We start from the raw sequence: 14202 nt of genomic DNA on the forward strand, positions 1-14202 counted from the left end.
ATTTATGCATTCATCAAGAACACCACATTTAGAAGCCGTAAATAGAATTTTGAGATATTTAAAGGGAAATCCCGGAAATGGCATATGGATGAAGAATAATAACTCTAACGCAATATGTGGCTATTCTGATGCAGATTGGGCCAGTAGCTTTGATAGAAAATCCACCACTGGCTTTTACACATTTGTAGGCGGAAATCTAGTCACATGAAAAAGTAAGAAGCAAAATGCCGTGGCACGATCAAGCGCGGAAGTGGACTATCGAGCCATGGCATCAACCGCAAGCGAATTGATATGACTCAAACAATTGCTTAAAGACATGGGAATCAACTTTGATCAACCCATGAAAATGTATTGTGACAACAATTTGGCACGTCACATTGCATCAAATCGCGTATTTCATGAGCGGACCAAACACATAGAAGTCGATTGTCATTTTATTCGAGAAAAGGTTCAAGCAAAGAAAATAGAAACATCATTTGTTCGGAGTGAGAATCAATTAGCAGATGTTTTCACTAAAGGATTGGATCCAAAACCGTTCAAAGAAATCACAAGAAAGCTAGGATTACTCGACATCTATAATCCTAGCTTGAGGGGGCGTGTTGAGAATAATTAAAAATAAAAGGGTAGAAATATAAAATAGGAAAAAAAAAGGGTAGAAGTGTTATTAGGGGAATTAAATGACTGTACCGTTAGGTACCAATAGTGAGTACCAACGGTAAAATAGAAGATAGACTGTATATAAGAGTCAACCTTCACTCTTGTAAGTAACGCAATAGAGAAAATAGAAACAAAAAAAAAAAAAAAAAACCTTGTCTCCTCATATTTGCATCTCCTTACAAAAATTAACAAAATCCAAACAATAACTTAGGAGTCATTTAGAAGGGTATGAGATTTATTGTGATGAATTTTGTGTAACTCGAGTTATTAATGAGGAAGTCGGGATATGCTCAAACTCAGCTCATTTATTAAACGAGTCAGCCAACTCGAGTTGGAATTGACTCGAGTTGTAAATAAGCAAGTTAAAGCGAGCAGTTAGCGCGCGAGTTATGAGCGAGTTACGAGTTTGAGAATAGTAGCTAATCCAACTTTTGGTTGGGTTAGTAAAAGAGTGAGCTAACTCATATTATAAGACAAACAAAGAATAGTGGATTAGTATTGTTCTTACTTCATCCAAATATCGAATAGCTCAAAAAATAATGCTATTCTCGGATTAGTGCCAAAATTAATGAAGTAGAAGTTTTGAATTAGTATCTATTAGTCGTTACTAAAAAAAAATTTAATTTCCTTGTTTAGTACTAAAAAACTGGAAAGTGAACTGTATTGGGTGAAGTTTGTATAAACTCTTGGGGTGTAAACTCTGGTATCTCTTATCAAAACTGATTGTGTTTCCGAATTTGGAGGGAAAGGCAAGCAGAGAGGAAGAGAATTAAACTATATGATATAGACAGATTATATTATATATACTGGCATTTGATTTCCCTTTTATTTGACCTCTTTTAAAATTTGAATTTGGAAGCAAGTGTTTTAAGTGTTTACTGTCAACTGTGAAGTCCCTACCAAACCAAACCAATTCCTTTCAAACGCACTGACTCTGAGGCTGAGGCTGAGTCGCTGAGATAACACAGATTGTATTACTGTAATATGAAGGCAACGACAACATCCATACCACAACCAGCTCAGATGAAATTCAAATTTAGTCCCTCCTCTTATTTACCAACCTACCCCTTCACCTTTTACAATTCGAGTCCGTAAAAAGATCCCTCTCTCTCTCTCTCTCTCTCTCTCTCTGTCTTTCTCTATTATGGATTCTGGCATTGAGCAGAGACATCCACGTCGCTCAGTCTTCTAGAGACTCTAATAATACAAAGTTTCTCTAAATTTCTCTATCGCGCCCCATATATAGCCACCCAACACCTCTCCATCTCTCTGTCTTTCCACTCTCTCTTCCAATTAGGACACAAAACACCTCTCCATCAATTCAATGCCAGGAGGTTTCGTGGTGGAAGGAGGTCCAGTCACCGGAGGTTACAATGGTAGAGTCACCTCTTTTGTTGTTCTCTCTTGCATCGTCGCCGGGAGCGGTGGTATTCTTTTCGGTTATGACCTCGGCATCTCAGGTAATTAATTATTCTCGCCTCCTTACTAACAAAATGTCGCAAAAAAATTTGGATAACATTTTGGAACGGTGGCGGTTTTGGAAGGAGAACTGTCATGCTAACCGCCTAACTGGACATCTCCAGTTATTTGATAAGGGAGAGGAAGTTGGTTAGGTAAAAATAGGATTGTGGGCCCAGCATGCAGAGGTCGAGTGAGTCACATGGCATGGGACGTGAACTGGAAAGCAGTGTGTATTTATGGAGATATTTGACATTTTTCTACTAAAATAGTATCTCTATACTATATATACACTGCAACTCTGCTAATTATATTGTTACTTTGTTGTTAACCTATTCTATGTTTATTTAGCTTATAACTTTTTCTAATTATATCATGGTATCTTTTACTGGCGGTGATTAAATCGATTTATTAGAGAAATATGTCAATTATTTGGCCCTATGTCAATAATTAACGGTTGGTGATTTGTTGTTGTATATATCATGTTAAGCAAAAAATATTTAATTTAAGATTTGCTAATATAATAAATTACCAGCTGAGCCTTACAAATTAATAACCATTCTTATGTAACAACCCCACCTGAAATTTTATATTCTAAAATTATAAATAGTTGAAAAGGATTAGGATTCTGAGCTTTTTAATCATGCATGTCATATTATCCATGTGATTTTTTTTTGTCCTTATTTATTATTATATTCTCATTCTTCTCTTCTTGTATAAAATATTTTATATAAAATATGTTTGATATATCTAAATTATAAACAGTTATAATTTTACCATATTATTTTTCATTGTATATATAGTTTTTTTTTGTATTTTGAAAAAACTACTAATTTTTGTCCAATTTTTTTTGTAAAAATTGTCCTACTTTATAAATTGTTATTTTAAAATAAATATTTCTCTCTCCATAGCAAATTAAACTTGGAAAAATGTCTCTTATGTATAAAGATATATGTACACAAGCATCAGCAAGAAAAGATTTACAAAATTATACTTGTACACTAGAAATACCTTTTACTTTATAGTAATTAAAGTTAACAGATGTCAACAAATAATAATAATTAGTATTAAAAAAATATTTGCTTCTCCTTCTGTATATAGGAATAAAAAATAATAATAATATCAAATCATTTGCTTATGCATATAGGTGGTTTAACATCCATGGATTCTTTCCTAAAATATTTTTTTCCGGACGTCGAGAAAAAGCGAGCCGACAGTAAGACGAGCAACTATTGCCAGTTTGACAACCAGTTGCTAATGGTGTTCACCTCCTCCCTCTACATTGCTGGCCTCATTGCTGCATTTTGTGCATCAAAGGTCACCAAGACGCTCGGCCGAAGAGCATCAATGCTAATTGGTGGGAGCGTCTTTATTATTGGCTCCGCATTGGGAGGTGCTGCCGTTAATGTCGGCATGTTGATACTAGGTCGGGTTCTGTTAGGCGTCGGCCTTGGCTTCACTAATCAGGTAATACTCGTATTTATTTTGCAAAATTTTAATCCACACTCAATAAACAAAATATTACATCATAAATTAATTGCATAACAGTAAGCTAATACAGGCTATATATAGGTAGGTAAGTGTCACAGTAGATCCGAACATGTCTAAACCAAAAACACTTAGGTAGGTAAGTGTTCGAATTTTACTGTTCGGATTTTACTGTTCACGTGGGAAAAAAAAATCACTCATACTGAATTTTTTTTTCCCACGTGAACAGTAAAATTTAGTTCAAAAATTTTGCAATCCCATTCCTATTCCTATTCCCGTCCGTCTGTCAAACACACCCTTATTAAATTCTTAGTGGGATATTATTTAATAAAAGAACTCTAAATTGGGTGGTAATCATAATAATTTTAAGTAGAGTAAAGCTTGATTTTTCCCAACCAGATTTTCCATGATGCAACACTAGTGGTATACGTAGAAGGCGGCCTTAGTAGTCAATCTAGCCTTGACTTGAAAGGTCTTGCTTGGAATGAATGTATGATGATGTTTGATTACATCTAAAATTCACTGTTGACTTAATTGCACTTAAGTCAGTGCTGAGTGTGATGCATCAATTAATACCCATAGAAAAAATCGCCTTGATAAGGATTGTTAAAGAAAAAATTGTCCGACTGTGACACGCAAATAATTCGCATCCAAAATTTCCGAATATATTCTATCAATGGTTTCATTTCTATTTTTAAAAATATAGAACCCTTTCAAAAACACTTTCATTCAAGAAAATTGGTGGTTACTTTCAATTGCTACTCTTTTATAAATGCATTTATTTTGCAATTAGTAGCTAATTTCAATTTAACAACTGTCTCGCAATTGCTAATCAATTGCATTGATGGAGATGCTCTTAAGATGGGCCAAAATGTAATTCACAACTTTTACAAGTGTGGTTTGTATCAAAATTTGTGTGTACTTGATCCGTGCATATTTTAAAGTTGTTCAAGCAAATTTTGATGCATATTGGATAGCTCTAACGGACATCAAATCAAATTTGACCAAATGCCCATCAAATCAACTCTAATTCTGATGGTAAATGGCTGAGTAATTGAAGTACGGGTTTATTAAGATAAATTCAAAAGAAATTCATTAACGAATTCAAATCCAGGGCAATAACTGACTGAGTACAATTAAATCAGAGTCGTCAATTTTAATCTGACACGAATTTCGAAAACAGTCATCTTATATTTATACAGACACCAAATTTCAATCGCTCGGTTGAAAGTTCAATAGAGGTCATTTTGTACTCAGGCAGTTATTTGGGGATCCGTGTCCTCCGTACCTGACTCAACACAATTGAAATGGACGGCCCAGATTTAATTTTAGCCAATGGGTGATCGGGATGGCAGTAGGGGACAATATTATTTGTGCTTTGAGATGCGTGCCAAGTTAAAATTACTATTTTCAGACCGTCTGATTCAATTCTACTCAGTCAGGTAACTTGAGGGGACACGAATTCGTTATTTGGGAGGATACAGATTCATCTTTTAACTCAGGATTCCATAGACAAACGACATAGATGGAGTCACGATCAGTCTTCTTCATTTAATTCGTGATCGAGACAGTGCGAATGATCCCAGATTGGTGGAAGGCGGAAAAGACAATTTTTCGGGCCAACTGCTCTTCGTTTGGATCAATTTTATAAAACATAAATAGAAAAATAATTTTTAGGGAACCAGCATGATTGTTTTTTTTTTTTTGAAAAACCACAAAGACCGAGTGGAGCATTCGGTCTCCACTTTTTTTTTTCTCCAGACCGAATGCTCCACTCGGTCTCACCATTTTTTTCAATTTTTCACAGATTCGGCCACATAAGATCCGAATAATCCTTTTATGTATATGTATAGAGAGTGACTTGAAATTTTAAAATCCAAAAAGTCGATCCGAACCGTTCATCTTGTTTTCCATATTAATATGTGCTTGGAGACCAAATTTTATATTTTTCTAAATTTTTTTACTATTTATTAAGCCACTTTGAAAATTGTTGATCCAACGGTGGCTGCTAATTTTACTGTTTTGTTAAGCCACCGTTGGATCAACAATTTTCAAAGTGACTTAATAAATAGTAAAAAAATTCAGAAAAATGTAAAATTTGGTCTCCAAGCACATATTAATATGGAAAACAAGATGAACGGTTCGGATCGACTTTTTGGATTTTGAAATTTCAAGTCACTCTCTATACATATACATAAAACATATGCCACACCGTTTGCCGCACGGAAAAGTTGAAAAAAAGTTGAAAAAAGAGTGAGACCGAGTGGAGCATTCGGTCTGGAGAAAAAAAAAAGTGGAGACCGAATGCTCCACTCGGTCTTTGTGGTTTTTCAAAAAAAAAAAACAATCATGCTGGTTCCCTAAAAATTGTTTTTCTATTTATGGTTTATAAAAAAATTCCCTTCGTTTCCTCTTGGATGCAACTTCCTCAAAGTTGGTGCGGACCTGGCCTTAACAAAAGTTCAACGATGGGTTGCGGATAGTGGATAAAATCATATTCATATTCGTTTTTATTTTTCGAATATGGATACGGACCGAATATTCAACAAATACGAATACAGTAGTTACAGATCGGATATTTATTAAAAGAAATATAAATATTATACAAAAAATATCAAAGTTTATAATATTTATTTAACTATAATGATGAATAAAGAATCAGCATTTGGTCTAGTGACAAATGCACATGATTTCTATGTAATAGATTATATGTTCGAAACCCGAATGGAAGAAATTTGTTGTAATAACAAGAGTATGAAATAATTGGATTGCTTGATCTCCAACATTTACTAAAAAAACTACAATGGTGAATATTATATATATATATATATATATAGAGTATGGCTAACGCGCTTCCTCTAGCATATGGGCCGAAATGCTTCCGGTGGAAAGTTGAAATTTCAAAATCCAAAAAGTCGATCTGAACCGTTCATCTTCTTCTCCATATTAATATCTGCTTGGAGACCAAATTTTAAATTTTTCGGGAATTTTTTACTATTTATTAAGCCATTTTGAAAATCGCTGATCCAACGGTAGCTTCTGATTTTTACTGTTTGGTAAGCCACCGTTGGATCAGCGATTTTCAAACTGGCTTAATAAATAGTAAAAAATTTCAGAAAAATGTAAAATTTGGTCTACAAGCAGATATTAATATGGAGAAGAAAATGAACAGTTCAGATCGACTTTTTGGATTTTGAAATTTCAACTTTCCACCGGAAGCATTTCGGCCCATATGCTAGAGGAAGCGCGTTAGCCGTACTATATATATATATATATAGAGTAAAGCTAGCGTGTGACATGCTCACCAAGAAAGTTTGGTGAGCATAACTCCAAAAGTATATCGGATCGACGTCAAATGTCAAATCCAAACCGTTGAAATCCATGTACTTCATGAGTGATGCATATATATGCAAAATTTTGAAAGTTTCGAGTTTATTTGCTACACGGTCAAGTGGTCAAAGAAATGAACATTTTATTATAAGTTATTTTATATATTCAATTTTTATTATTTCTTTGACCACTTGACCGTGTAGCAAATAAACTCGAAACTTTCAAAATTTTGCATGTATATGCATCACTCATGAAGTACATGGATTTCAACGGTTTGGATTCGACATTTGACGTCGATCCGATATACTTTTGGAGTTATGCTCACCAAACTTTCTTGGTGAGCATGTCACACGCTAGCTTTACTCTATATATATATATATATATATATATATATATATATATATATATATTCATAATATATATTGAACAATATGGTATATATCTACTATTTGATTACGGATAATTGAAACATTAAATCATATATGTATCTATATCCACACGGGTATTTCAGATATCCATCTCTAATTTTTCGAATACGAGTCAAATACATATTAGATATTATCTACTCCGTTTTTACCCTAGTTGGTGGCGTGACGTCGCATTACAATCTGTGATCAGAAGTTTTTCCATATGACTTGATTAAAATGATAGAGAACAGTCTGATCAAACATAATGTGGCTATTTAATTATTTTTTAAGATTTTAAGCTAGTTTACAGAAGAAGAAAAAAAAATGCTAAAAAGATGATACATTGCAAAATAAATTAATATATTAGAACAATGTTAGAAAATTTAGCATGTAACTTGTGATGTGATCAGCTTTTGTGTTATGTGTCGTGATGTGTTATTTTTAATTGAATAAAACACATCACGCAACATGCGAATCATATCACATAATACTGTAACAAAACCAATAACAATGTGATTAATTTCCTTTAATATTGTCTTCTCTGCTTTTAAAAAACAAAAAATGGATTGCCTAAAACGTATGAGCTAGGCAAACCAAATAGTTCAAACCTCTCTTCAATTGTAATGATCTTATAGATAGATGGTTTTAGTCATATTTGAAATTGTCTATTTTAGATGAGACAGTTGAAATCAAACATCATCTTGTTAGTGCTCCTTACCTAATCATTATGACCATCAAACCGAAATCAGATTCAATCTAAAACATGTAATATATCATCTATACTAAATGATCTAAAATTTATCCATAATGACATGATTATTTTCATATTGGTGCCTTGGTGGAGAAATTGCTAAACTCCTAACATCTTTATTTAATTAAAGTTTTTTTTTTCCACAATCGATGCCAGAAAAATTGAAATTCAACCAGACAGTTAATAAGCGCATGCTTTTTGTTATTCAAATTTATTCATGATATTTCTCAAATGTTATTATTTATTGAACTTTGATTAAGATAAAAATAAAAATATTTTGTGCCAGACCTAGGTCTCAAAGAGCTCGTTTGACAACATGACTTAAGAGCTAATAGTTAAGAATTTAAGTTATGCACTACATGTTCAAAAATGTAAACAAGGAAGGCACTTGACAATAAGTTTGTTGTCAATAATAATTAATTCCTATGTGTCTATGCATGTGTTAGCAGGATTCTTCTTTTTAAAATCTGTATATAAATCTGTGTCAATAATAATTCCTTGTTTATATATATATATATATATATGAGTAGAACTAGGGTGTTCTTAAGCTCACCAAAGTGTTTGGTGAGCTTGACTCCAAAATCCATTAAATCGGTTTCAAATGACGAATCCGAACCGTTGGAACCCGCCTATTTTACGTGTGATGCATCTACATGTGAAATTTTTAAACTTTCGAATTAGTTTAGTACAAAGTCAATTGGTCAAAATTAGAAAGTTAATAAATTAATTTTAGTGCATTCATTTTTTGAACATGTTTTGACCGCTTGACTTTATACTAAACTAATTCGAAAGTTTAAAAATTTCACATGTAGACGCATCACACGTAAAATAGGCGGGTTGTAACGGTTCGGATTTGTCATTTCAAACCGATTTGATGGGTTTTGGAGTCAAGCTCACCAAATACTTTGGTGAGCTTAAGAACACCCTAGTTCTACTCTATATATATAGATAGATGGGTTACGGTGAGCCATAGAGTAAAATGAGTTGGTACTTCATGGCACTATATTTTTATTTTGAAAATTCAAATGACTGATCTAAACCGTTTAACGTGTTCTTCATATTGAAATGTGCTTGGAGACCAAATTTTACATTTTTTGGAATTCTTTTAATATTTATTAAGCCACTTTGAAAATCACTGATCCGGCGGTCCAGAAATTTTTACTATTTTTTATTGTTCACAATAAAACAATCATTTTCAAAGTGTCTTAATAAATAGTAAAAAAATTTCAAAAAATGTAAAATTTAGTCTCCAAGCACATTTCAATATAGAGATCACATCTAATAGTTTGGATCGGTTGTTTGGACTTTCAAAATAAAAATATGGCGTGAAGTACAAATGTGTTTTACTCCATGGCTCACCATAGTCAACCTGTGTGTGTGTGTGTGAATTCTCATTTAAAATCTATATATATAAGTCCGTATGAAAATATGTATATGCGGTCGCATACTACATGAAAACTGCATTTAAAAACATTGCTTGGAGGAATGACATGTTAGTTTTCAAGTACACTAAATTTAATACACATTATCTAAACTAAAGCTAATTTAACTTATTTAATTTTATTAAGTTTTTAGTCAATTGTCATGGTTATCAAATAAGTTTGTTGTTAATAATAAATCCTATGCATGTGAAGCAGTATTCATTTTTTGACAAATAAATAAATAAATATCTTTTAAGCTGGAAAATAACATTATATAAGCATCTGGGACAATGTTCTTAAATTTGTTTAGAAGTATATAAACAATAAAAACATGCCTTAAGGCATGCAACTAAGAGCGTCTACATTCCTGAAACTCAACTGAGTTTCTAAATAATTATTAACCACTTTTTAGAAATTAAGATCTCTAAAATTTCTAACTCTCACATCCCTAAAATTAATTTTAGAGTTTCTATTAAGTCATGTCAGCAACAAATTAAAAGAAATAAATAATTTGAGCCAGTCAATTGATCAACATGTAATTTATAAACAGTTTCTTAATAAGTTCTAAATAATAAACTCTCTCACATCTCTGAAACTGAATTAAAAACTACCACATCAAATTAGAAAGTTACAATATGTATAACGTAACAAAGAATTTGATTTGGAAGGAAAAAAAATACACACACACAAAAGCGACAAGAAGGCATGATGTTCGTGTGCCCACATGGAAAAACAAAATTGTGGGGCTCAAATAATGAGTCATCTTGAGTCCACATACGGTCCAAAATGAAAAGGTGAAAGGTAGATGTTTTCAGAGGGGATGAACTCAACCACTTACATGGCATTGTTTGTGTGACCAAGTGGAACCAGATCACCTGCCTCTCAGGGGGCAAAAAATTCCTGCTTTCAGAGTCACTGTGGGTTGGGACCGGTTACTGTTAAAAGGTTTAAGTACTGTTACTGTTTTTAAATGAGGGCCCACCAGCAGTGACTCTGGGGGCAGAAATTTTCTACCCCGGGGGCAGACAATTCGGTCTCTGACCAAGTGACCCACAGCTGAATCAAAAAGCTAAATGTATAGTATAGTATATCTGTCTTTCTTTGGGGTGATTTGGACCCCTTCCACTCAGGCTTTTGTTGGGATGTGTTGTAGGATTGTAACTGGGGCAAGGTAGTATATTCTTGGGACCAAAATGAAAAGGGGAGATATATAAGTTGGAATATCATTTTTAAGATGCGCCTTGTTAAAATCCAATATGGAGACAATTGAGTATTTTTTTTTATGGAGACAATTGAATATTTTTAATTTTAGAAATTCAAAATCAAATTGTCAGAAATAAGATGGATTTTTTTTTCCGGTCGATATTTTCTAAAACCAATCGACTATTCGATCTCGGTACTTTTTGTAATTTGCAACGTGTTTTCACCTCATAAAATCCGAAAATAAGCTGGGAATGATCATCTGTATTTTTCGTAAATTGCAACATATCTTCACCACATAAAATTCGTAAATTGATTCGGTCCCAGTGGTGGGGATTGCGAAATTTGCAGACCCTCCTATCATTCCTTTTCTCTCTTCCACTCGGCCCTCCATTGAGGAGAGGCCAATAGAATCGAACCAATTGGTCTGAATCATTGGTTTAGTTCCTTTGATTATTTACATTATATGACTGTTGGTGTGATAAATTGTAAAAATCAGTGAAATTAAACCATTGGAGAGAGGTCAATAAGACCGAATTATTAATACAGTTCCATTCATTTATTTGAAAAAAAGAATATCAATCAATCTTTATTCCGACATTTTTTTTTTTTATTTTAAAATTGGACATTACGTCTTCATGATGGTCTGAAAGAATTTGGGTTGGATCCCATCAAAAAGACCACAAGACAAAAGCAGAGGTGATTAAAGAACGAGATATTTTAAGTTTGGTTCTTGAATTTTTCTTAAAAAAATCGACTTGGTCTTTAAATTTTAATTTACACCAAACTAGTTCTTAATTTTGAAAAACAAAGTCAGTCTTCAATTTTTGAAAATTAAAAGTTAGTTCTGATTTTTTTTTTTCAAAAAAGAAATTTAGTTGGTCCTTTTGAGAATGACCAACAATAAGACTAACTTGATTGTTGTGTGCAAATTTAAAAGATTAGCTGATTCTGCAAATCTTAAAAACTAGTTTGGTAACCAGCTTAGTTTTTCCAAGAAAGTTTATGGGTCAATGTGGTGTAAATAAAAGTTTGGGGACTCAAGTTGTTTGTGTGTGTGTGTGTGTGTGTGTATGGGAATTCAATAACTAAATTAGTAAATTCTGAATTCTCCCATTAAGAAACTGAAAGTAGCCAAGCATTAGATTTCATCAAAGTTGTTAGTTGATTGCCAATCAGTCAAAATTATTCTAATATAATTGACACTGCTTGAGATTTTTGCTTTGTTATTTATCAAATATATGTATTGAAAATTTGAGGTGGATTTTTCAGCAGACAATTATCTGGATAACAATACATTACTGGCATCCTATCAAGAATTGAATTCCTTCTCTCAATTGTTTATCTGATTCATGACTTCCTTCTTCTTATGCAGTCTATTCCGTTGTATCTCTCCGAAATGGCGCCTCCACAATACCGTGGTGCAATCAATAACGGGTTCGAGCTTTCCATCAGTCTCGGCATCCTATTTGCAAATGTGTTAAACTACTTTGTTCAAAAGATCCACGGTGGTTGGGGCTGGCGAATTTCGCTCTCCTTAGCCGCACTTCCTGCCTCATTTCTAACCATAGGAGCAATCTTCCTTCCCGAATCACCGAGCTTCACAATTCAAAAAGGAAACATAGAAGAGGCCTCTATCATACTCCAAAAACTAAGGGGAACCCCACATGTACAAAAGGAACTCGATGACTTGATTGCCGCTAGTAATATCTCGCGTACGATTAAAAATCCATTTCGAAACATATTGAGGAGGAAGTACAGGCCTCAACTTGTCATGGCAATTGTCATACCACTTTTTAACCAGCTTACGGGGATAAATGTGATTAACTTCTATGCACCCGTTATGTTTCGCACTATCGGGTTCAAGGAGAGCTCAGCGCTCTTTTCATCTGTGGTGACGAGACTTTTTGCCACGGCAGCTAATATCATAGCCATGGTCGTGGTCGACAGATTTGGTCGCAGATTCTTATTTATTGTTGGTGGTATTCAGATGATCTTATCACAGATAACACTTGGAGGCATCCTCTTTTCACAACTGAAGGATTATGGAAGCATGGAAAAGGACTATGCATACTTGGTTCTGATAATTATATGTGTCCTTGTCACTGGGTTTGCATGGTCATGGGGCCCATTGACATACCTGGTACCAAACGAGGTATCTACTCTGGAAATCAGGTCGGCGGCGCAGAGTATCGTTGTTGCTGTACTATTTCTAGCTACGTTTCTAATTGGCCAAACATTTCTGGGAATGCTGTGCCACATGAAGGCTGGCACATTTTTCTTCTTCACAGGGATGCTGTTCGCTATGACAGCATTCGTGTATTTCTTGTTGCCTGAAACGAAGAAAGTGCCATTGGAGCAAATGGATCAAATCTGGAGGCGCCACCCGTTTTGGAAGAAGATTGTCGAGGAGGAAGAAACAAAGTAGAGTGCGCTCTTTGCAAATTTGCGAAAAGAAAATGATCCAGGGATATAAATCTGAAGTTAAGTTCTTAAATTAATGAAGAAATATATATATATATCTCGGTATCGGGTATTTGTTCTTACCAACAGATAGTGTGCATGTATGTCTGTGTATCTAAGTTACTGTACTGTCTACCACTATCCGTAGTTGATCCTTGGTATGATTTAGTTCTAGATGACTTTACATTGTTAAAAGGGTTATTTTTCCCTATAATTACAAACTTATATAGTAACTTTTAATCAATCTTTCTGTCTGAAGAGTGACTTTTTTATTAATCCATCTGTCTGAACAAAACAATTGGTATCAGTTTATGCTGGTAAAAAGAAAGCTTTGTATTTCTGATTAGTTTTTGAGTGCCAGATATACCTGTTTATAGATGTATTTTTAACAAAGGTTTAAATAGCGCTTTTCGCGTCATAGAGGAACAGTTAGAAAAACAATGCTATGTCATTATTGCGATGCTATAGCTTTTATGAACCGAAAACGCTATAGCACACTATTTAGAACTCTGATTTTTAGTATACTTAATGCAGTATATACAGTATACAGTAGAGATTGTAAACAAAACGGATTCAGTCAAACAGTGCCGAAATCATATCCTTGTTCGTATTTGATTAAGCGAATATGGATATCTATTTTATATATATTATTTGCGGTGGGTTTTTCACTGTTCATTGTGTGCTGGTTTTTCTCATCCATCAGATTTGTAAACAACGGTTCTTAGTGATATGAATCTCTTACGTTGATACCTGTTTCGCTTTCTCAACGTCTCAGCCTAAATATCTAAATTCTCCGCCTCTCTTTCTCCGCACTCCGTCTTCTACGCCTCCCGCTATGCTTTTGCTCATTTTTCTTCCTCAGCCTTTCCTCTTTCTCCACCTTTCCCTCCTGGCCTACTTTTCTCCATCCTATAATCCTCTTATGATCGATCTAGGTTGCAATATTAGGTTCACATCTTTTAGATGAAGAGGGTTTAAATGACTTCATTTTTTGTGTCTCTATTATGCCTCTATTTTTTAAAACTTT

General features: G+C 33.8%; 2 protein-coding genes across 2 annotated transcripts in view; one reads left to right on the forward strand and one right to left on the reverse strand.

The window, feature by feature from the left end:
• LOC144551637 (myb-like transcription factor family protein) overlaps positions 1-14202 on the reverse strand; it is a 40745-nt gene that overhangs the window by 22020 nt on the left and 4523 nt on the right. The window lies entirely within an intron of this gene.
• LOC144551635 (hexose carrier protein HEX6-like) lies at positions 1788-13419 on the forward strand. Its single transcript, XM_078299695.1, has 3 exons — positions 1788-2117; positions 3263-3582; positions 12088-13419. Exons 1-3 carry the CDS (start codon positions 1982-1984, stop codon positions 13138-13140), a joined length of 1509 nt encoding a protein of 502 aa, XP_078155821.1. The 5' UTR covers positions 1788-1981; the 3' UTR covers positions 13141-13419.

Source organism: Carex rostrata, chromosome 3 (genome assembly GCF_964058835.1).
Source record: "Carex rostrata chromosome 3, lpCarRost1.2, whole genome shotgun sequence".
Taxonomy (NCBI): domain Eukaryota; kingdom Viridiplantae; phylum Streptophyta; class Magnoliopsida; order Poales; family Cyperaceae; genus Carex; species Carex rostrata.